The 25,197-nt window shown below is 46.0% G+C and overlaps 1 protein-coding gene across 4 annotated transcripts in view; it reads right to left on the bottom strand.

The window, feature by feature from the left end:
* Positions 1–25,197, bottom strand: part of LOC115090512 (synaptonemal complex protein 3-like) — a 189,151-nt gene that overhangs the window by 88,255 nt on the left and 75,699 nt on the right. For all 4 annotated transcript variants that reach the window (XM_029599706.1, XM_029599704.1, XM_029599705.1 and 1 more), the window contains exons 13-19: positions 21,613–22,712; positions 15,765–15,964; positions 7,057–7,276; positions 6,457–6,570; positions 5,700–5,785; positions 5,336–5,434; positions 2,037–2,204 (exon numbers count right to left, since the gene is read on the bottom strand). In XM_029599706.1, the coding sequence (XP_029455566.1) occupies positions 2,037–2,204; positions 5,336–5,434; positions 5,700–5,785; positions 6,457–6,570; positions 7,057–7,276; positions 15,765–15,964; positions 21,613–22,712 (1,987 nt within the window). The remainder of the gene's footprint in view (positions 1–2,036; positions 2,205–5,335; positions 5,435–5,699; positions 5,786–6,456; positions 6,571–7,056; positions 7,277–15,764; positions 15,965–21,612; positions 22,713–25,197) is intronic.

Genomic DNA, 25,197 nt, shown 5'->3' with positions numbered 1-25,197 from the left:
AAGGAGCTGGCTGCACCAATGAATTCTACAGCAGTATTTTCATCATGGCACAGATACTAACAGAATAAGAATAACTTAAGTGTAAATATGACACAAAATCAATAGCACTGAAAAAAAGATCATCTTTTGCTGGAGGGTCTCAACTTGCCAGGATCCACAATGTTATTTTTGTCCTCTCAGGGTGTTAATGGCCCCAACACTAATCTCACTCCCTAAGCTTATATGAGGATTTTATATGCTAGAAATCTTTTTGCCTGATATGTGGCACCAAGTTAGGTTTTAGGAAAAACTTTAGACATGACTGCCTCCCTAAACTGGGTAGAGACCCCAAATGGGGTCATAACAGCCTCAAATGGCAGACTCTTCAGGCATCAGCAGCACTATTAGTGGAATCCAGCAAGGGGCCTGTGAGCCAGGCTGCGCTCACAGGCCCTGCAGTGGGCAATACCATAGAAACTTATGCAGGGGTAAGTCCGGCATGCAGAAAGATCAGAGCCACTGCAGGGCCTGGGAACTTGCACTAACTCACAGGCCCGCATGTTGACTTAATAATGCTGCTGCTGCCACCTGCAGATAACCATCAGGCTTGGGACTGACTATGAGGGGAGGAGAAGGGAAGGCTGAGTGTGCATGGGTTGGTGGAGATTGCCACATCTCACCCACTATTGAACCTACTGGAGAGAGAAATGTTGTACCCGTCAGCAGCCTGCACTCTTTTCCCACCAGTTGTCATTCATCTTTGGTCCTGGGCCAGGGGGTGTACGCGGGGGGGGGGGGGGGAGCGCTATCTGAAGGGAGGGATGAGATGCAGGAGGGGTCTAAGGGTTGGATAAAGTGGAGACAGATTGTCTGTGGAAGGTGAGAGAGAGAGAGGGGAATGATGAAAGATCAACTGAAGGATGTAAGAGGAGGTGGGGTGAGAGGGGGGATCAGCTGGACAGGAAATGTGAAAGAAGGTAGCGAGGCTAAGAAGTGAGAGGATGGGTGAGGAGTGAGAAGAAAAAATGGGGGATGGGGTGAGATGGAGAGGAAGACAGAGGACCTCAGAGGATGGGGCTGGGAAGGTGAGAGTTGCAGAGGTTGAGAGAGGAGGTCCACTTGAGGGGAGGAGATTAAGAGGATGGAAGTTGAGAGAGGGGATCAGTTGGAGGGTGAGCAGGATTGATTATTGGAGGGGGGGGGACCACACACCTGCTAATGTACTGGTTGTCCTCTGCAGTCATGTGAATTTTCAAATGCTAAAAAGGGGGTCACACTGGCTAAAAGTTTGGGAAGCCCTGGTTTACTGCTTGCTGGGGGCTTGTGCAGCTCTGTTATTGAAACTTATCAAGTAGACAATGCCATGGAAAGTTGACTTTTAAACTGAATTCCCTACAAAAATTTAGAATACTGCATTTATTCTTTGTTTTCTAACTTTTGTTGATCTCTCAAAAACAAGACAAAGGGAAGGTGAATTTTCTAAATCGTTTTAGCGGATTTAACAGAGCTTTACCCCGCTGAAATGAGTTTTTAGAAAACCCCCCGCCCGTCCTGTGTACAGGTAAATTTAACGTGTAGTGCTGCTGCCCGCACGACTTTACCTGCACCACGAAGAGGCATATGGCAGGGACGCAGGGGGAAGGGGGTTTGCATTTAAGCGCACGCTGTAACATTTTCAAACGCATGCGCAGATATTTTCCGGGGAAGAACCACCTGCCCAAGATGGGCAGGTATAATACGTGGGCGGGTAGTTTTCCTGGGAAACATTTTCAGCCCGAACGCAAGTGCGTTCATTTGCTACGCAAGCTGGTGCAAAGTCCCTGGGTTAAAAAGTAGCCAGGGACTTCGTGGCAACGCAGGCGATTCACACAGAATACAGGAGTTGCTTCCCCACGCAAACAGTTTATCATTTAGAAACCTCCCTTTTCCAGCTCCACTGGAAACTTGCTTCTCACCCTTTACAGCCCTAAGCAGCCCATGGTGAAGCTTGTGGCAGGCCCCGCTCCCCGGACACATGCGCGTCTCTGCATTTCAGCTCTTGCGGCTTTCAAACATACCATTCCTGCAACTCGTGCATATGGAGGAAGCGATTCCGATATTCCCTTGGCAGCTCGAACTGGGACGGTATGGGAAACATCGACTCGTAAAAGTCCCGGAGCACAGCCTTCACTGTCTGGGCATCCTTGTGACTGTGGTCGATATTGTCATTTAGGCAAATAAATTTTCTAAAAGAAAGCAAAAAAAAAAACCAAAAAAACTTTTCTATTCCCTATGTTGCATTAAAATCATTTCATCTTAGGTTGTTTATTTTTTTTGGCTTCAATAGGTCTATAATTTTTAAAAATCAGAGACAAAAAAAGAAGACAGGGAACAAAGCTAAGGTTAAGAAATTTTATAGCTGCCTGTTTTACTGTTTTATTCTTTTATAGGATTGTTCATAACGTTATTGTGATTCTTGGTTTTTAACTTTTTTTTATTATGTGTGTGTCTCTTGTGAGCCTCCTAGGGCATAGTATAGGCGGCATATAAATAACCATAACCATAGTGTGTGCACAAAAATCATGCGAGGCCAAGCTAATAGAGATGTGTATTCGTTTTAACCAAATTTGCATGACACAACAAATAAGGGTCCATTTGTTTCATGCTGGGGGGTCCCGAAACAAATTGAATTAAATCTTATTCATTTAATTTGGTTAAAATTTCCGATTAGGTCTAAGGCAGAAACTGTGTCCTAAGCTCAAGCACAACTTTGGGGTCTCAGCCTAGGACTAGGCCTGAAGCCAGGGACTTGCCTAGGCCATAGGCTAAGGCCCTAAGCATGGGCCGTGGCCTAGACCAGGAGTGGAATGCTGGAACCTCAGCTGAGACCTGAGCAAGAATGGGGCCCACGAAAATTTTTTCCCGCTTAAATGATCCATCAGGTATCCATAGTTGTGGCCAGGCTGGGTCCCGCCAGGGCCTCGGCCCGGACTCAGGCCCCAATGCCAGGGTCTTGGACTGGAGGCTGGGTCCTGATGCCTATGTCCAGGCCTGGTGGCCGGGTCCTGTCACTGAGGCCTTGGCCTGGACCTAGGCCCAACACTGAGGCCCGGCCCAGAGGCCAAGTCTCAATGCCTGGGCCTCGTCCCAGGATCAGAGCCAGGCCTCGGAGCTCCTCTCAACACATCTTATTTGTTCTTAAACTGATGCCATCTGCTGGAGTCATGCCAGAGTTAATTCATTCCAGCACATCCTCCCCAACAGTCAGCACCTTTTTGATGTACGGTTCCTGCCATATATCAAAACTTCCGATTATGATAAGGAAGTATATAGACAATTATCTGATGATCAGTCTTATAGAAAATTGGAGGACCCATGCTGAAAAAGGACCCACGTTGAGAAATAGCTTGGAATCATGTTGAGAAACAATTTTGGTTTTTGTATTTAGTACTCATGTTTAGATAATACTGATTTTCTTGAAATTACATGCATAAGTTTAAATATTCAATTTACATTTGTAATTAATGGAGATCTGTAGTTCAAAATTGAATATATAAGGTTTGTGAATTACAATTTGTGCATTGTGCAATATGTATTTTAATAAGATGTGAATGAATGGTGTGGATGTGTTAGTTTAGTTTTTAGAGTGTCTACACAGGTATGTGTGCTTTGCTGTTTAAATAAATGTTATACACATTTGTTATGTGTTATCTCTCTATTTGTTGTGGATGTAGTAAGTGATTAATAGGGAGTTATCTTTAAACGGTTGGCCCTCTGTATTATTTTTACCATATATCAAAATGGCACATCTTAGGCCTAGGCCTCACCAGAGGATCCCCACTGTACCGGATAAATGGGGACCAGGGAGGTTCTGGCCCTAGCATTTTTCTGGGTGAGAGGGATGGGTTGTAGGGTTGGGATGCCCAATTGGGTTCTTTTTTGTTTGATTTTTTTTTTTTTTTTTTTTTTTAACAAAAGAAAAGTAAAAGGAGCAACATTCATGGGGGGAAAAAACCTCCCAAAGAGAGAACAAGTTTTTTAACCCTGCGCATTCCTACAAGCTAACTCCAGTATTGTTTGAGAAAACAGCAAACATGCAGGAGCAACTTGCGAAAGGAACCTGAAGTGGAAGTTAGCTTTTTTTTTACTCTCCCCCTCCCCCACCACTATCACTACCACATAAAGAACAATTCCTCTTTTTTTTTTCTGAAGCAACCAAAATTCGAGCTGAAGTATCCTGCTGATCCTCTAGCCTTCAAGGAAGAGCATTTTCAGAATGTCCTTATATAGTTAAAGCCAGGTTTACCCATGTGAAAATAGCTCCCTGTCCATGTGGGCAAAAGCGAGCCACGCTATTTCGTAACACACAGATGTTTATCTACAGCGAAAAGGGGGTAGGGTAGGGCTAGGAAATTGCCACAGGTAATTTCCGGCACCATGCTCCGCACCTATGGCAAAGCAGAAGCAAAGTCTGCCGGAGTCTGCAGTCTACGCACCAGAGGATTTTCAAAAGGTAAAGCTCTGTGGGATGTTTGCCTTTAACAATGAGCTTGCAAGTTTGCCAATATAAGGTACTTATGCACCCATAGGCACTTCGGAGAGTCTAAAATTACCCCTCTGTATGGTTAACGGTAATAAGACAGAAGAACAGTCTAATATCCCAAAATAGATAATCACAAAACATCAAAAACAATTTTTGTTGGTGGGTGGCAAGGGGTTTGAGGGATAGGGAGTCATTAAGGCCGAAGAAATATTTTGGCCCTGGCCTTATAATTGTGTGTGTTTCTCGGGATGAATTAGCCTCTCTCTTTGGAAAGAGGTGGATGAGATAATAAGGACTGCTCTGCTGCTAGTAGCACAAAACAGAGGCTGCATATTCACAGGGAAATTTCTGGAGATCTGTCTAAATATATTGTTCAGTCACCCTTTCCATTTTGGTCATCCAAAAAAAACAAAAAACTGGACTAAAAACACCTGATAACACTGCCCAGTGGCATCCGCTCCTGAAGGAATCAGCCAGAGTTTTACAATCTATTAACAATTGTCATCATTCTCCCTAAGGTCATGCTAACTACAGGAGTTGGATAAAAACCTGGTTACAGCTCAAAATGGTACCATCGCCTAAAGAAATATCAGATGATACAATCTTCCACTCTGCATGCATGACAAAGTTCTTAGTTCATCCGTCTTCTCTTTCATAGTTCGCGCTTTCCACACTGGGTTCTGGTGCAGTACAGTGGGGTATGCAACCTGAGATTTTACAGACCTTGTTACAGAACGCCACTCTGACCTCCCGAGGGGAGGGGGAGGCTGACAGCTGAACAATCGCATGGCAAACGTTAAGATACAAAAACAGCAATAATCAAATTGGTATTACCTAGGATTTTTTCTTATGTCATCCAACTGGCCAACCACATGGGAAACGTTGGTGCGAATCATTTTGAATGCAATCTCCTCTTCGCCCATGGTTTCAAACCTGTTTTGACATCATCAGAACAAAACAGAGCAAATTTCACTTGCAAAGAATACGTTATTCTGTCTATACCACTCTTTGATCTTTCTGATAAAAGGTGACTCATAAATCTGATTAAATAAAACAAACACAATAGTAGGAATTATTAAAAGTAGGCAAAAACCTTATTTTAAGGCAGTCTGCAGGGTCACTGCCAGCAATCTATCTCAAAATCAAAGCACCTTCATTAAATAATCGGATAATCTGAAGGAAAAGCAGCTTGCCATACCTGTATTTGTTTTTGTCCTTGAATGCCTTACGGATACGATCAGTTACAGATTTGCAATTGATTATTAGCTGCTTCGTCACCGGAGGCTGGAAGAGCACATGCATGGGCCGTGTTAGACCATACGGCTAGGTTCATTTCAGAATTTGGTGTGAACACCATGGAACACTTCTTTCAACAAGCCTGTACCTTTGGTCAACATCCCTTACACTGCCCTGCAAAATGTGCTATTTATTTTTGTAATGGCTGGAAATCTTGAACACCAAAAGCTTCCACATCATTCCAATTAAAGCCTAGTAATGGACCAATCAGAATTTTCAAGCTGCACGTTATAATGAAAAACAAGGGGCCCAAGAAAATGCTATCGTTTGATAAAAGATATTGGTGTTTCGTATTCCACCAGGAGGTGGACTACACTGACATGCAACTGACCAACAGTCCGTTATGGGACATTTATCTATGGTTTCCCCCTGAAAACCAACTCATTAATGCATTGATGCCCACTATCTCCCAAGTTATAGCAAACAAAGCTACAGGAATAAGAGTGGCATTAAAAACTTTCAGCAGTTTCTCTTTCCATGCGAGACCCCTTTTTTTGGAGGGTATAATTATGTTTTACTATCTGTGTACATGCATTTATCTTATTTTTGTAACCAAGTGCCTCACACAATATTACAATTAATGCGATTTAGAATTTTAAACACACATTTATTTTTTTTCAAACATTCCTAAAACTGCATGGTAAACCTTTCTTTCTTACCAGATTGGGATCATAATATGCTTCCTGAGTTGGTGGCAGTGCATCAGTCTGAGTGATACTGGAGGGGAGTGTTTTAGAACAATTTATCAACATGTGCTCCAATCCTGTTAAATCCTGTTAGCACAAACAAAGTCCAGAATGAATAAGTGTGTGTGCATGAACCCACACGGTTACCACAACAAACCCCTTCATGACAAAAAGCCTGGTAATAACCAACTAAAGAGCTGCTCTTCGGAGTCATTCTTAATGCATTTATCACGCATATATTACGCAGCAGCAGAGCAATCAGACTGGTGTTGCAACACATCCGCTGGATCCTAGCCTATTTTAAAATGGTATCGCACTAGAATTTTAGATTTAAGTGTTTCTGCTTCCGTACAAGAACGCTGAATTTGAGCCACCACTGTACCTAGAAAACTGAGCCCCCAAACTGGCCAATGAAGCATGCCGATTTAGAGTTTAGGTTTGCATAATGAACCCTATTCATCCAATACACAGCCAAATATTCTGATTTTAATCATACCCAAAGACATTTTCCCAGGGGCTTCTTTGAACGAGATTCCAACTTTTCTCCTTCTCTGTCCCTCTGATGGAACATACCTGTAAACTCAACGGCAACTCATGGATTCTTGTAGCCAAAGTGCGAATCTCCCTGTCAGACAACACGCCAGACCCATCTGTGTCCACTTCATCAAAAACCAGGGAGAAGTTTAGTGGTGCAATGGCACTCATGAGATAATAGAAATAGGAGAATGCAAACTGCATATCTTCAGAGTGACGTACTTTATGAGCTGACGTCTTATCAAATTCTGCAGGATACCTATTCAGAGGACAAAATTAAAAGTTAGTATTTCTGAGGGCATAGAAACAGGTAAGGTTCATTATGTTGGTTTTCAACATAATAAAACTTGCTTTAGAATCCTTACAGGTTCTTTACTAAGCTGTGGTAAAATGGCACTGGAAGTAATGTTTGACACAAACTTTGCAGGATTTACTAAACTAGAGTACTGCAATTTGATAAAACCCACAGTATCTACTCACATTCACAACTATGGCACTACACGATGTAGGAAAACAAAAGAGGATTAGATGTCCAAGTCTTTTTCAATCTTTATTGCAAGATTAAAAAGACTTGGGCATCTAATCCTCTTTTGTTTTCCTAACGGCTTTTTTAGAGCGCCTACCTTCTTGTTTTCTGGGTCCGTCCCTTTTAACTACACGATGTAGGCCACGCCCCCCCCCCCCCCCCCCCCCCCATCTTGGGGCTACCATCCTTCAAAGGAGGCCGCAAGATGCAGTAAAATGCCTCCCCCCTCCCATGTATAAAATCCTTGTTGGTTCATGGGACAATCTAGCGTTCCCGACTCTTCCCCTACCCATACCCGGCACATAAAAACTAAAAAGTAACACAATTAGGATCTGTCTTCTTCTGCCTCTAAGCCCTGCCCCTTAGACAAAATAAAAAGTGTAAAACCCGTCTGCCCCCAAACTTTTCCCACTTGCTCTTGTCTTTACTTTATTTCTTGAAAAACCACAAAAATATATAAATACATAAATTATGCTGTCTGACCTGTGGTTGCCCCACACATGAAGGGCAATGAAGAGCCACATGTCAGCGGCTCCTTTAAGATGGCACCCTAGGAACAGCTTACTTTCTCCGATCAAATCAGCATGCATAGATCCTTTGTATCCAGCGTTACTCCTTATTTTATCAAACATTTATACCGCATTCCTGACCTTAATGAGGTCACCCAGAGCAGTGTACAACTATTGACAAATAACACATCACATGAAAGCTCACTCTGCGGGCCATGGCAACATCGGTGGCTCATTTGCGAGCAGTTCCCATTGTCAAAATTTGCCATGTAGTAACATGGAGTTCCCTTCACACATTCGTGGTCCACTACTGCTTAGACAAAAATGGTCGACAGGGCAAAGCCTCTGGCCAGTCCATCCTACGCAATCTCTTCTAGACTTGAACCCAACTCTTCCTGCCTAGAACCCCTGATTGGAGCCAGGGGCGCATAGCGGCCCCGCACAAACGGCCCGAGCGCACAAATACCGCCGGGCGCACAAGAGAACAGAGTAAATATAAAAACCATAACATGAACTGCTTTGGATGCATTTATATGCTTGCACTGTACCTGATTTAGGGACTAGGAAATAACACGTGAATGTTTTCAATAATTATGACTTTCATGCATTATTTCCATTTAAGCTGCAAGAATGGGTTCACCGCATGCAAACGCGTTAATTGCAGCTTAGTAAATAGGCTCCATGGTTTGAAATATTTTCAAGAATCTCAACAAGCAGAGCGACCCAACTGGCTGTTGGCAATCCTTTAGCCAAATCACACACAGGTCGATACAGTTATGCCGCGTTTGAAAGAGTGCGGCATTGCCAGGCGCACCCTCGTTCCCCGCACGCACAGTTCTCTTCACCTAGCGCTCGATACTCTCTTCTAATTGTATGCAAATGCATGCCGCGTATCTGAAGCGTTAGGCGAAGGGTTAGGCCCGCGTAACCCATTTTACTGTATAGGCACTTAATACAGCGCCTATACAGTAACCTGGGTGCGCTGGTACCTGTCATTTCAAATGTCATTTCAACTGACAATTGAAATGACAGGCACCAGGAAGTGTAAAAAACCAAAAACCAAAAATATGTATAAATACTTGTCACTTTCCGAATCCCCCAGGCGTGCGGTCATCCAGGCGGCGGCGGCGGCGGGAGCCGGCGGGCGCGCGTTGGGTCCAGGCGGCGGCGGGAGCCGGGTGGGCGCACGTTGGTTTCAGGCGGGCGGGCGGGTGGGCGCGCGTTCAATCAAGGCGGTGGTGGGAGCCGGCGGGCGGGTGCGTGTTTGATCCAGGCCGCGGGCGGGTGGGCGCGCATTCATCCAGGCGGAGGGAGCCGGCGGCGAAAGCGGCCTCCGGCAGCCCCCGCCAGCAGTGAATGAATGCGAGCCTGTGCGACCCGTGCGATTTCGGCGCTCAAGGCGTGATGTCACGACGCCCGACGTCACGGCATGTGACTGCCTTGAGCGCCGAAATCGCACGGGTCACACAGGCGCGCATTCATTCACTGTCGGCGGGGGCTGCCGGAGGCCGTTTTCGCCGCCGGCTCCCTCCGCCTGGATGAATGCGCGCCCACCCGCCCGCGGCCTGGATCGAACACGCGCCCGCCGGCCCACACCGCCGCCTTGTTCGAACGTGCGCCCATCCGCCCGCCGGCTCCCGCCGCCGCCTGGATGAACGGGCGCCCACCCACCCACCCGCCCGCGGCCTGGATGGAACACGCGCCCGCCCTCCCGCCCGCCGGCCCACACTGCCGCCTTGTTCGAACGCGCGCCCACCCGCCCGCCAGCTCCCACCGCCGCCTTGATCGAACGCGCGCCCACCCGCCCCCCGGCTCCCACCGCCGCCGCCTGGATGAACGGGCGCCCACCCGCCCGCCGGCCGCCTGGACCCAACGCGCGCCCACCCGCCCGCCGGCTCCCGCCGCCGCCTGGATGACCGCACGCCTGGGGGATTCGGAAAGTGACAGGAAAGTGACAGGTATTTATACATATTTTTGTTTTTTTACACTTTACGCTGCAAATATATATAAATATAGAGGTCGTCCATGGTACATTCCGCTATGTAGCTGTTCGAACACCACACCTAGTAGAGGGTAGGTGGTAAACTAACACGTTAAGGCCGCGGCAAAATAGCGGGTTACTAAGGAGATAATCTGAGCGCGCGTCACAGTATCAGAGGGGAATAGCTAATTCCTTCATTAAACACCTAATTTGTTCATTTACATATCATATACATGCTGGGTGCGGAAAGGGTTATGTGTCTGTTTTAAGAAGCGCTAAGGACACGTGAAACTGGAGACTGTATCGCAAGATCGCCTTACGCGTCCGAATTGTGCGCCCACAGCGTGTTACGGACGGGAAATCTTCAACTGCACGTTACAGTATCGATCTGACAGTATTTCTCTTGACTTGGCAGGTTCAGAAGATGCAGCACTTCTTATATAGTCACACATATGGGAAGGCATTTTGAAATGGTGCATTGACACAGCATACAGTATATGAGAAAGCGCAGTTGCTTACCTGTAACAGGTGTTCTTCTAGGACAGCAAGATGTTAGTCCTCACATGTGGGGTGACATCATCCAATGGAGCCCATCACGGAAAACTTGTGTCAAAGTTTCTAGAAGCTTTGACTAGTACGTTGAGCACTATCCGGGTGTCCATGCGAGGTCCTCCTTCAGCCTTGTAACATAGATAAAAAATACGAGCGAAAAAATTAAAACAAAACGGAAGGAGAACCCAACTCCGCGGGGAGGCAGGCAGGATTCCTGAGGACTAACATCCTGCTGTTCTAGGAGAACATCTGTTACAGGCAAGCAACTGTGCTTTCTCCTAGGACAAGCAGGATGGTAGTCCTCACATGTGGGTGAATACCAAGCTCCAGGCTGTCCCCGTTAGAGATGAGACCAGCTGTTACTGAACAAAGTGCGAACGGACACAACAACCGTGGTGCTGTTGGTCGGCAGGGGACTGCCTGGCTCCAATCAGGGGTTCTAGGCAGGAAGAGTTGGGTTCAAGTCTAGAAGAGATTGCGTAGGATGGACTGGCCAGGGGCTTTGTCCTGTCGACCATTTTTGTCTAAGCAGTAGTGGACCACGAATGTGTGAAGGGAACTCCATGTTACTGTGTGGCAAATTTTGACAATGGGAACTGCTAGCAAATGAGCCACCGATGTTGCCATGGCCCGCAGAGTGAGCTTTCAGGTGGCCTGTCAGCTGAAGGCCCACTTGCGCATAGCAGAAGGCAATGCAATCCGCCAACCAGTTGGATAAAGTCTGTTTACCCACCACCACTCCCAGCCTATTGGTATCGAAGGACACAAAGAGCTGAGTGGACTGTCTGTGATTGGTTGTGCATTCTAAGTAGAAAGCCAAGGACCTCTTGCAGTCCAAAGTATGAAGAACTCATTCCCCTGGGTGGGAATGAGGCCTGGAAAAGAAGGTGGGTAAAACAATGGACTGATTGATGTGGAAATAAGTCACCACCTTAGGTAGGAATTTAGAGTGCGTACGCAAGACCACATAATCATGAAAAAAAACTCATGTATGGCGGATACCTAACCAAGACCTGAAGCTCACAGACTCTACGAGCCGAAGTAATTGCCACTAGGAATATAACTTTCCAGGTGAGGAACTTCGGGTCACAGGAACGCAATGGCTCAAAGGGAGGATGCATGAGCCACGCCAGGACAATACTGAGGTTCCAGGATGCAACAGGAGGCCGAAGAGGGGCTTCAACTGAAGCAGGCCCCTCATAAAACAACCCACTAAAGGCTGCATCGATATGGGTGTGCCAGCGACACCCTGATGGTTTGCACTAACAGCGCTAAGATGGACCCTGACTGAGCTAGTTTGAAGCCCAGACTCAGAAAGGTGCCATAAGTAGTCCAACAGCTTGGGAAGGGGGCATGTGAATGGATCCAAGTCTTGCCCTGCACATCAGCTGGAGAATCTCCTCCATTTCAAACTATAAGACTTCCTGGTGGAAGGCTTTCTAGAAGCCACTATCACCTGGGAGACACTGTCTGAGAGGTCCAGGGGCTAAAGAACTAGGTGCTCAACATCCATGCCATTAGGGCTAATGCCTGGAGGTTCGGATGGCACAGGGCACCTTGGTTCTGAGTTATCAGATTGAGCGCGGTCCCCAGCCGAATGGGGTCCCTGATCGACAGATCCTGAAGGAGAGGGAACCAGATCTGTTGGGGCCAATAAGGCACCACGAGGATCATGGTCCCTCTGTCCTGTTGAAGCTTCAGCAGGATCCTCAAGAGAAGAGGCAGAGGCATGGGTATGGGAGCGCTTGGCCTTTTTAAGGGCAGATTCCACTACCACTGACTGGTGAGGGAGGTGCCACCTCTTGAATCCCAAGGCCTGTTGCACCAATTAGGTGGCATCTGCCTTTCTATTGACTGGAGATCGGGTGTTCCCACAACAGAAGGAGAAGGTCCTTAAAGATGTCGTTAATGGAAACCGCCATAATTTCCTTAGGAGCATCGACAAAGTGGAGTACTTCCAGCATCTTATGTTGCGCATCCTCCTCCAAAAGAAATAGGAAGGGAATAGCCTCGGCCATGGCCCTGATGCAAAGGAAAGATCCTCTGGGTAGGGACCGACGCCTTTCTTCTGGAAGGGAAGGCTCGGAGAGGGGTTCATCCAACAATTCGGATGAAGACTCCAAGGAATCCTTCCCCCACGGGTCATAAGGGCCTTCTTCCTTTTGGGGCTGGCGCGGGAGAGGCCTGTGGAGGATCCTAGCCCTAGGATGCGAAGGCTTTGAAGGCACCGAGGGCCCCGCAGGAATCAATAGTTCCCCCCCAGCAACGGACAGAGGACTGCAGGAGGCCCAGGCAAAGGCTCGGGGAACTGAGGCCTCGGGAACGCGGCACCGGCTGTGTCTTCCTCCTCCTCGGATCCAATGATAGACTGCTCCCGAGGGGGGCATCTGTGGCCGCTGGAGAACCGAAGTTCCCTCAGGCACCAGCTGTGGCAGGAGGGTGCAGAGAAGGACATCCAAACGCTCAAGCGGGGGCACCAAGTCAGACGGCTCCGGTATGGGAGCCGGTGGCAGCTCAATACTCATGCAGAGCTCAGAGCACTGCACTCAGTATCTTGTGGTCCAATTCCTCCTGAAAGTCCAGTGAAGCCAGGACTGAGGGAGGGAGATGAGGCGTCGCCGGTGCTTCCTTGGTCCTCCGAGGAGGCATGGTGCCCGGCACCAATGTTGGTGGGTAACGCCTGGGGCTCCGGATACATCGGAGGACGGGGCCTCCGTGCCATGGTGTCCCTTTGCTGGCAGTAAGGCCACTGCCAGTACCGCACCGGAACTGGAGCTATGCACAGACGGCGACCAGTGTTGATGCTTGCGGGATATCCCATGGTGCTCAGCCCGGTCTTTCCCCGGTGCTGAAAAAGTGAAGGATCCTGATGTCCTGGAAACTGGAGAGATCATAGAACACTGCTCATCATTCCCTTGGTCCTTTGAAGATGCAGTCGGAGGAGAAGAGAGGAGGAGCGTGTCGAGAGGCTCCCCCCAACTCCCGGGTGTCGAGGACTCCGATGCGGGTGTGGATGGAGCGGACGTTTTGGAACCAAAAGGTTTCTCCACCTTGTCAATGCGTGCGAGTCGGCCCTTGGGAGTCATCTAGTCGCACACTCTCGGACGCCGTGCGAAGCCCTCAGGCAGAGGATGCAAACCTCATGTGGATCAGTTATGGCCATGGTCTGCGGACATTGAGGGCACCGACGAAAACCAGATGACACCATGAAAAAATAACCAGCATGCAGTCGATGACCGGGGGCCCACAGAGTGGGATACCGGGTTCTCGACCACGAAAGGGACAAAAAAATAGTTCTACCTACTGCACCGAGGAGAGAAACTAACCGCGAAGGGGGACCCAGAGATGGGACTGAAGAATTTCCCAATTATTGAAGAGAAAAACAAAGTAGAAGCAAAGCTCCAAAACCATGAGGCAACTGCACCGTGGAAAAAGAGAGAGTGAAGGGGGACCTCATGTGGACGCACAGATAATGGCATGCTCAGTGTGCTAGTCAAAGCTTCTAGAAACTTTGACAAAAGTTTTCAGTGCCGGGCTCCATCGGATGATGTCATCCCACATGTGAGGACTAACATTCTGCTTGTCCTAGGAGAAGTACTATGAGCTCTGAACTTGATATTGGCATAGTCCTAGACCAACCTTTCAAATTTTACTTTTGGGGCAGGCTACAGTTTTAAGCTTAGTGATGGATTTTAAATTTCTCTGGTACCCTAAAAAAATTGTTTTAGGATTTATCTAGGACTAGAATCCCTGGGAAGAAAAGCCTTGGAAACATTACTTCCCCCCCCCCCCCTTATGATGAGCTAGAGGAATGTCAATGGCTTAGTTAATGCAGGAAGCCCTGGCATTGAGAAGGCCCTGACTGAAAAGCAAGACCCGGATCTATGAAAGTAAGCTAGGCTATTGCTATAGGTCCGAATTCCATTTATATAATCAGAAGTTGGGCTTTCTGATGGTTCATTTTATTATTTGGAGGTTTTATACAGAATAACTAATGTGGGAATTGCCAAATGAAGTTTTCAAACACATCAGTGCATTAAGAACAGGGTGCCCCTTTAACTCCCTAAGCAACATAAACAGCTAAACAATGTATATTTCTTGGGTCAAAATTTATTCTAGGCGACAAGTGGGCATGAATTAGCCATAACGACTGTGTGACATCATCCAGCGGCACCGGTACAGAACTAGTTCTTGGTTCCTGTGCACACTTGCCACCTCGAGAGCCCCTCGGCCTTTCTTTGAGACACTGCACAGACTTATTTCCAATCTCCCTCTCTCTACCGTTTACTGAGCTCTGTGTCGGCGCAGTTGGATGTCATCACCCACGCATTACGGCTGAGCCATCCCCCTGTTTACAGGTAAGCAAACTTGCTTTTCCTATAAACAAAAGATTTTATTTTTATCATAAAATGACATTAGAGCAATCAATCATCGGGCCAGCCTGGTGGCTCAGCCTTGGTGTGTAGAGGGACCTGGGTCTGACTCTCAGCTCAGATCTACTCTATGCGTCAGCCAGGGCTGGAGAATAAGCAGAGGCAAAATTCACAACCCTGGAGGGATGCAGGGAGTCCATCATTGTGCAATGGTAACATTTAGCGACCTGATCCAGGGCCCATGATTGTAGGGGTTCAGGAAGGAGCCCCAGTGCATGGCCCTGGCTGAAAACTGAGGTTGAAATGCTTGAACTAAAGCAAATTTGAAGGGGATAGAAAATAGGGAAAAGAATTCCTGGGCAACAAAGGATTATAATGCCCGATCCCAGCAATGCTTCAGATTGAGCTGGAAGCTCCCAAAAAAAAAAAAAAAAAAAGTCAGCCCCATGACAACTGAACTTCACCAGTTCTCATACACAAGAATGAACTAAAACAAAGTTCCTGAAGGCCTGAAACTAGCAGGTCCATTTCCCAAGGATTTAATGGGGTAACTTCTGGAGTAAAAACTCTCCTCTTAAGACATTTTTTAACCTGCCAGCCAGCCACATTTAACCCCCCCCTAAATTCACAAGGTGGCCAAATATAGCCAGAAGCAAAAAGGCGTTCCCAGGGAGGGCTTATGATGTAGCCACTTAATGTTGACTTGGACAAATTTTCGGCTGACAATTTCCCAGAAGAGAGCTGGTTAAAATTAACCGGTTATCTTTGCCCCTAGGCGACATTTTGTAAATAGACCTTGTGCTTACATATCCTGCAGTTCTTGCATTACCAGTCGGTCGACCATGTGAGGCATATGGGCAGGGACCTTTCGAGAGGTAAAGCCAAACTTGCTGTTCAGAAGCTTATTTACATATCGAAGGGAATCGGCAAAAGTGTCTTTCAGGTGTCGCCCAACATATTTACTGTCCGTGGAGTAAGTCATCTGCTTAATGAGAGCCTCTTCCTCCTGCAGAAAAAATATGTAACAGCAAAAAACAAGTTCCATTCATACAAGAGCTTATACAAAGTGCAAGTTGACCTATTGTCCAATTCCAAATGCTATGCTTAAAACATTTATTTTTATATATCAGCGGGCTTAACAAAAATACAGTTTTAATTCTTAAACTGAAATTTACTGTCACATTTTCTAGGATAAAGGAACTCCTCCCTAAGGATGACCCATTTGATGCAAACAGCACGAGGAGGGTAACTTTAGAAGTCATTTTCACGGGTAAAACTGTGCTTAATCTCTGTAAATAAGCTTTTTAAAACATTATCTGCCCTATATGGAGATAAAAGTACCCGCTTAGGGTCTTTTGTGTGAGTACTTTTTACCTGCGATGTGAAGAGGCATTTTTCTAGGCAGAGTGTGAAATTCTGCACACGCTATTACTTTTTCAAAAGCAGGCACAGAATTCTTCTTTGGGGGTGGGGGGAATCTATGCGCCCACATTAGCCCTTTTCTACATCAAAAAAACACCTTTGCCTGCTCGGTGTCAAACTGGGCCCCCAGGTAAACTAACCTTTGGGAAGGTTGTAAATTGCTTTTGGCCTCGTTTACTACCCAACCTAACCTCTCGAGGAGCTCCCTTCACTCTCCTTGTGAAGCTGTTACTCTCCTCCTTTGACCTGGCTCTGATCAGCTAATCGCCCAAATATGGGTGCACTGGAATACCTTCCTTCCTCGGTGTTGCTGCAGTACTACCATCACCTTTGTAATGGTTCTTGGTGCTGTGGCTAGTCCAAATGGTAGTGGTTCCCCATTACTGCAAACCTCAGGTATCTGCAATGCACTTCTCTGATGGGGGATGTGCAAATATGCTTCTGCTAGGTCTAGCGCAGTCAGAAACTCCCCCCCTTAACTGCCCCAATGATTGACCTCAATGTTTCCATTCTGAGCCCTCTCACCTTGAGGGCTCTTTTCACCCTTTTCAAGTCTAACACCGGGCGGAATGCCTCTTCCTTTTTGGGTACTACAAAATATAGGGAGTAACAACCTGTCCCTCTCGCTGGGACTGGCACAGGTACTATTGCTTCTAGTACCACCAGTTTGTCCATGGTCGTTCTGATTGAATTGCTTTTCTCCTGCGATCTACAGGGGAACTCCAAAAAGAATTCTGGAACTGTGGTAGCCAATTCCAGTGAGAACCCCTAGGCGGATCACCTCCAGGACCCACCTGACTCTGGTGACTCGGGCCCACTCCTTGGAAAATAGTGTTAGGTGACTGCCCACTGGAGGAGGCTCAAGGTGGGACCCCAACCATCACTTAACCCCTTTAAAACCCCGGGAACTCTGGGAGCTTTATCTCTATCCTAGCGCTGGGCTGCTTGAAAGGGCTGTCTCAGCTGGGGTCTAAATCCTTGACTACCCGGGTCTCTCACTTGCCTAAACCATCTAAATTCTTTGATTTTTTTTGTTTAAAGGGCCTTAAGGAATCTTTGGGCCTATCCTCCAGAAGTCTCTGTGGCTTTGAATCTACCAGGCTCTTCATTAGGGCGTCTAATTCTTCCCCAAAGAGGAGATGCCCTTTTGAAGGGCAGGATGCTTAACCTTGCTTTTGAGGATGCATCTACCACCCAATGTCTGAACCACAAAAACTTCCTTGCCCCCACCACCGATGGCATCTTCTTGGCTGAGGTTCTGATGAGATCATTCAGTGTGTCTGCCAGAAAGGCCTCCCTGACTCTATTCTGGCCATATCTCCTGGGCTTTCTCCTATCCCTAGTGACTCTTCCTGTAGCTGCTGGAGCCATTTGACTAATACCATGACCACATAGCCTCCACATACCGCTGCTTATAAAGACAAACTGGCCGTCTCAAATGCTTTCTTCATGAAGGCTTCTAACCTTTCTATCCTGTGCATTCTTAAGGAGGCCCCCCCTTCTACTAGTATAGCTGTCTTTTTTGACACTGCTGCAACTAGGGCATCTACCTTTGGGACTTTTAGTAACCTATCTTCCTCCCCCCGTTGTAGTGAGTAGAGGGAGGTCATTAAGGATCTTGCTTTCAGGGTTGAATTGGGAGTGAACCATTCTCCTTAAATCGTCTCCTCTATAGCAGGGTGGAGGGGAAAGGCTTTTGCTGGTTTCCTTATACTTCTCAGGACTGGATCCCCAAGCACATTCTTTCCCTCCTCATTTTCCTTGCCTGACTTCTGCAGATTTTAAGGTTTGCATAACCTTTACTATGAGGAGGCTCAGTTCTTCCTTCCTAAACAGTCTCACTGCTACATCTCCTCCTTCACTCCCCTCCTCCATGGGAGCTTCCTCTGGGAGTTTTTAATCCCTTGCATTTCTCTCCAAACCACCAGGAAAGGGTGGGGGTAGGGACGGCAAGGGAGTTCCCTGTGTCCTAGGTTTCTTTAAACCTGGCGTGTGTTGAGAGCCCAAAGGGGAAATGCCTTCCAGGGGACCTTCTAATGCAGCCCCTTTGGCTTTCATTTGTTTATAGGCCTGGTGCACTGGCAAGATAAATTCTGTGGAAAACTCAGTTTCCTGTGCTGTGCCTTGCCTTCTTCCATCTTAAGGCTTCACTCTCTATCAGATCACACTGACCCCTTAGGGTTTCCAGGCTGGTGAAGAAATCCTGTTCGACAGGGGTTTGCACTTACAGCACCCTGGCTTCCTGTCTCTTGGTGGAGTGTTTCTGGATTTCTTCCCTGGGGAATTCGCTCCTAGTTTCAGCTGTTCCAAGCAGGCTGAGCGCTCTATCTCGGTGGGTAACTCCTTACTGGAATCGGCAGCGAGTTATTCGCTTGGGGTTGAGAAATACTACCTAGCGACTTGTTCTTACCCCTGCAGTCCAGCGGTCTGCCACCTTGTGTTCTTCGCTCCTTCTAACTTCCAGTTGGAATGTCAAAGGAAGGGGAGGAAAAGGTAGGGTAATTCATGGCATATCTTAGTGTAATACCTGCAGGGAAAGATTCACCATTTTTTCCTTATATTTTCCCTATATTTTTGCCAAGTTCTGGCCAGCACTGCCTTTAGCTTTTTTCACTTCACTGGATGGTCCAAAGTGCCTTCCTGCTCACCCGAACTTTCCAGTAGACAGGATGGATAGCCCTGCCCTTGACAGGGTGCAGTGTGGGTGATCTTCAAGCCTAACTTATCTTCCTGCTCTGGGGTTTGGGCTAGCGATCCCATTCAGGGATTGCCTTTCATCCCCTGAAACTCTTGATGATGTCCTGCTGGTCAGCTATGTCTGGTGCTTTGGCACGTGGAATCTGTTGCAGACCCTGCCATTGTTGCTGATTATTCTTCCAAGCGTTGCTTGGGCTTTTCTGTCCATTATGCATATCAGCCAAACATGGAGAAGAGATGACTGAGGGGGATATGATAGAGGTCTACAAAATCATGAAAGGACTTGAACAAGTTAATGTAAATCGGTTATTTACTCTCTCAGATAATAGAAGGACTAGGGGGAAACTCCATGAAGTTAGCAAGTATCTCATTTAAAACAAATCAAAGAAAATTCTTTTTCACTCAGCGCATAGTTAAGCTCTGGAATTCATTGCTAGAGGATGTGGTTACAGCAGTTAGTGTAACTGGGTTTAAAAAAAGGTTTGGATAAGTTCTTGGAGGAGAAGTCCATAAACTGCTATTATTCAATAAGGAATAGTAGCTTAGGATCTATTTAATGTTTGGGTACTTGCCAGGTACTTGTGACTTGGATTGGCCACTGTTGGAAACAGGATACTGGGCTTGATGGACCCTTGGTCTGATCCAGTATGACATATCTTATGTTCTTATGGGCACACTCCTGTAGATGCTTTTTGACCTTTAGATGCCAGTGAACTGCAGTTTCTTTCTGGAGAGCTCTGGGGCCTCAGTTGGTTTTTCGGTTGTCTTAACACCGAACAAAATTATGCAGTCTTTGTCCAAGAGTCCTTCTCTTGTTTCGATCTCTAGACTTTTTCCTGTATCCAGGAGGTTCGAGACCTACTGTAGTCAGGGTTTTCTGATCTGAAGCCCTGCTTGTAATGTTTTCCGTGATGCGGAGCATGTTTCTTGCTGGCAATCGCATCCCTCCTGTGCCTAAATTATAGCCGGATAAGTATCTGGCTATAATTTAGCTGGATAAAAAAGGGATGTGTTGGGGGAATTCCAGACAGAGGTTGAGTTATCGGGCTAACCTAGCCAAATATCAAGTAGGATATCCAGGTAAGAAGCACATCTTAAAAAAAAAAACCCAAAAAACAAGTTGTGGGCCTCCTGGCCCAATGCCCACCGCCCCCCCCCCCCCTCACCAAATCTATCTACCCCCCTCTTCCCACACTGAGGTCCCAAAAACCTGACGAACACCTTTATATCTTTCAAACTTTAAAACTTGCTAAAAAAAACAAACTTTGCTACCAGCCTGGGCCTCCTCCATCCATCCCCACTAAAAACAAATATTTCAATTTTCCTCTTCTTCCTCCCTCCCAGTCACCCTCCTCTCCCTCGCAAGGGCTGACACCTTCCCACCCACCTGCAAAAGTGTCCCTCCTTCTCCGTGCCGGAATCACTGTTCTCTGTGATCCCGGCAGCTTCCAGCATAACTTAGGTTATAGCCTCCATAATGCTGGAAGAGTACTGTTTAGTGTAATAGTATCCTTCCTGCGTTATTACCTACGTAACTCGGAAAGCTGTTAACAATCATCCCTCCCAGGGGGGACAATTTTGCAGGTAATGGATGGGTGGGAGAGTGTCAGACTGGGATGGGGGGAGGGGGTGACTGAATGAGTGTGTGTGTGTGTGGGGGGGGGAGGGGGAAGAACAAGGACATTTAAATATTTTTTCACAGGGCGGGAGGTCCAGACCAGTGGCGATGTTTTTTTTTAAGCAAGTTTTAAAGTTTGAAAGATTTAAATGTGTTAGTCAGGTTTTTGGGTCCTCGGAGTGGGGAGGGGGACAAGCATCAGGCCAGGAGACCCACAACTTTTTTTATTATTAGTAGTATTTTTTTTTTTCTTAAGATGTGCTACTTACCCAGATATCTCACATGAGGCCAGATAACTTTGGGTCTGCTCTGAAGCAGGCCTAAAGTTATCTGGTTAACCTAGCCGGATAAACCTGATATTTGGCAAGGTTAGCCCGATAACACAAAGCCTACCTGGAATTCCCACAATACACCCCCTTTTTATCTGGCTAAATTATAGCCAGATTCTCATTTGGTTATAATTTAGACAGGTAAGTGGCTGAATACAGCACATTTGCCATTTAGATGGATAACTTTTGAGTTATCCGTCTGAATGGCTTTTGAATATACACCTCATACTTTTTAAAAACTGAAACAAAAGTATGCATTTAGGTGAAAAAAAACTCTGCCCCCAACTCTGCTCCCACGTAAATAACAGGACATATGCGTATAAGTTTAAAGACCTCTTCTAGCCAGGCTTTTTTTTCTTTTTAAACCCCATTTCTGCACATATAACGCTGTTTTACACACAGAAATGAATCTTAATCTTACCCCTTTAAGATTTCAAAGGCAAAAGGACTCGAAAGTGGTTATTTGAGAGACAGCTCACTACAAAAGCCTCTACTTCCCTGACGAAAGCCGTCTGCCACTGCATTAGATACTGGGAGGGGAGGGGGATTTCTGTTCCTCGCTCATGCAGCATTAAGCATTATACTCACATCAAGAAGATCTTTGAAATACTTCTTCTTCTCCCAAGGCAAAAATCCTTCATAACCCTCAGAGTAATACTGCAGTTGTCTTCCAGGGACCACTTCCTCGCCTATGTCTGCATTGGCATTTTTAATTCCTCCTTTACTTTCTTGTACATTGTCCATGCTTTTCACATCCAGTGGATCCGTCTGATTAGATACTTGGTCCACGTTCTCTTGAGACTCATTCACCTTGGCACCTCTCTGGTTGGCAAGCCTTAATTTGCCGTCTTTCGTTTTGAGGCTAGGCTCCAGAAGAGCCATTCCATTCCCTGGCACTGCTTCGCTCAAACTTTCCCCACGCAAGGACTTGATGTGTTCTAACTTGGTTCCACCCGAGTCCTTGTAAGGATTCTGCCAATTTGGCATGCTTGGGGCTCCTTCCCCTTTGTGCCAGTGTTTTCCCACCACAGCCTGACTTTTCTTTGCATTCGCCGTTGCCAAGAATACCGCTAACTTCTGAAAAGGTTCCAGCACAGCAGCTTTGGACAGATTGTAGCCTTTAAGCGTGATGTCCCCATTTTCTAACTTCAAGTCTAAGCTCTTCAATGCAAGCTGGACATCACTAGGAAGAAGGGAAACATTAACGAGTGGTATGCTAATATTTTCATGAAATCTTGTTACGTTGCTTGCTGGACGTTTCCTATACGTAGGGAAGCGTTTTTCTTCAGGAATGTCCTCAAATAAAATTTCTGCTTCTGGTGTGGGTGCCGTGGTTTTAATATCCTTTCTCTCAGGCTCTTGGGCAGCTGTCATGTTTGATTTTGGCTCCTCCCTAGTATCGACCTCCACAGTTATTTGCTTTTTCAGTTCTTCATTGTTCTCCGTTTGCAGAGTAAGGTTGAACTGGATCACAGTCGCATTCATTCCAGCATGCATGATCAGATGAATAGTTTTCCACTTGTTGGCCACAGATGCATGACGTACAATCGGATTATCGCTGTAGGCTCCCTCAATGACTTTCTTTGCTATTTCCGCAAAGCTAAAATAGGGAAAGGATTCTCCTTTTGGGATAACATAGTGGGTCTCATTCTGTCGAAGAGTAACCTTGTACAACTGACCAAAGTGATCTACAAAACAAAAAGCATTAGGTTACCAAATTTTAAAATATACTGGGGTTAATATTCAAAAAAAATAGCTGGATATCTAAGTTAGCTAGATAGACTTATCTGTCTAATTTAGACAGGATATTCAGCTGCATGGCTACGCAGCTGAATATCCCCATATTTGGTGCTACTGAGCCAGATAAGTCATATCCGTATAAGTTTAGACCTGCTATTGAGCAGGTCTAACCTAGATGGATAACTTATCCAGCTAAGTCTCAATATCGTTACTTAGCCAGATAATTTATCCGGCTAAATAGCGCCAATCCAATCCGCCCACTGCCCGCCTACAACTTAACCAGCTAATCAGAAAGCTGGATAAGTGACTTATCCGGCGATCTGGTGGCCGCTGCACATAAATGGATATTCAGTGGCTGCTAGATAGCTGGACAAGTCCTATTTATCCAGTTATTTAGCGTTTGAATATCAACCTCACTGAATTTCTCCAGATTGGTCTCTTTTTTTTTCCTAATCTTTTTCTATGCTGTTCAGTCCAACTACACTTAGAACTACTACTAGAAATTTTAAGCAATGTTTCTTAAAAATGACTGACACATCCTCCATGCACCAGAATGCAAAATGAGTCATGCAGCTTATTTCAGAAAATTCATTACAAGTTTCTAACACATTTCGGATATCACGTAAAAAGGATTTAGCAGTGACTTGGGTTTTTTTGCTTTTTTTTTTTTTAAACTCTCTACCAGAAATAATTCTACTGCCTCTCTGACACCTTCTTTATCACTCTGAAACCCTCCTGCTCGTCACATTACCATTGCAACGCATGGTATGCTTCATCTGTGTTTTCCGGAAAATGTCATCTTTAGCTCATTCCGTTTGGGCTTGAGAAAGAAGGTTTTAACTCCCAAAAGCTAATCAAGAAATGTATCAAGCTAGCACAATAGAAAAGGTATATATAATATATATTTTTTTTTTTTGTTTGCTAACCTTTACCTCTATGCATTCCAGTGAGTTAGCAAGGCAAATAATATAACTTCATCCAAATTTTTGAAAGCAACATTTGTTGCTAAGAAACAAACTTACAAAGCTATGGCTAAGTTAAAAGCTCCCACGTCCATTTCCTTCTTTCAGGTTATCCTTTTTCCCACTATTTCTCCCATCCTCTAACACACAGAAGTTGATGAAAAAAAAAAATATATTTAACCGGTTTAATTCAATAACCAGTTAAACTTCACCAGCTTTCTTCTAACCATATATATTTAACTGGTTAAAGGCGCCAGGCACATAAATTTAGCCAGGTACAAAAATGGGCAGCATTAGAGACATTCTCAGGGCATGCTTTTGACTTGGTCAGTTGGCACAGATATTCAGCGCTAACCTGTCAACCATAGCCGCACTAATAGCAGGCATAAATCTAACCAGCCAAATTTTGTCCAGCTAGATTTAAGGAAAATTTCAGCTGAAAACCTAGCTGGTTAGGCACAGCAAATAAATAAACAAATAAAATGTTCCTAAAGACAACCTGTTATACTGTTATACATTTATCTCAGAGCTGATGATTACTGAATGCTGCCATGCAGAGTCCTATCCAGATAAAATAAAGGGGAAATTTATGACAACTAATAATGTGCAATTTTCAGAATCACTGTGGTGCTTAGAGGCCTGCAGGTAACTTTGTACCCACAAGCCTGCAAGCTCATTTTCATAGGGAAACTCCTTGCAGAATCTTTCTTTGAAAATCCGACCTGTAAAGTCTGCCATTTGTGCAAACTGGGTAAAGACCAACAGCAACGTTTGTAGCGTGTACTGCTAGAGCTGTTAGAGCAATGGAGGACGCTGCCGGGAGCACGAGACAGACACCATCAGCTCCTGGCATGGCCTGAGGGGTTTGAAAAGGAGGGGGCCTGAAGCAATTCTTTAAAATTTTAATTTCTTGTGAAGATAAGGGGGCAGCGTGCCATTAAGGCCTGTGAGGTGCTCAGCTCTATGGGGTGGGGATCGGGCGGTTTTTCATTCTTTGGGAGGGGCAGGGGTGTAGGGAAATAGGGTCTCCTGGCCAAGGGCTTTTCTTTTTGACTTAACCGACCATACACTTAATATAGTTGGTTAAGTTCTAAGTTACCCGGGTAAACATCTACCCGGATGACTTGTGACTGTGCTCCAGCACAACCAGAGTGCTAAACAGCCAAGCAGCAATGAATATTCAGCGCTATCTGGCTAAGTTGAAGTCCCACCCTCGTCTTGTTTTTGGTTTTTTTTTTTATCTGACTACAGCTTAGCCTGTTAGTGGAAGAACATATTTTAACTCCAGGTTTGTCCTGCTAAGTCCCAAACTTAGCTAGAGAAATCCTTTTGAACATTGACCTCTATATTATTGCTCCCAGTTTTCTAGCTCAGATTTTCCCAACTTTGCCCATTGTACTGTTCCTGGGTTGACAGATAACACTAAGAATCTTTCAACGTTCTTTCCCATGTCGCCTTTATGAGCCTGTAT

Source organism: Rhinatrema bivittatum, chromosome 4 (assembly GCF_901001135.1).
Source record: "Rhinatrema bivittatum chromosome 4, aRhiBiv1.1, whole genome shotgun sequence".
Lineage (NCBI taxonomy): Eukaryota > Metazoa > Chordata > Amphibia > Gymnophiona > Rhinatrematidae > Rhinatrema > Rhinatrema bivittatum.
Note: the sequence above shows the minus strand (reverse complement) of the source record. Positions and strands in the feature narration are given on the sequence as shown.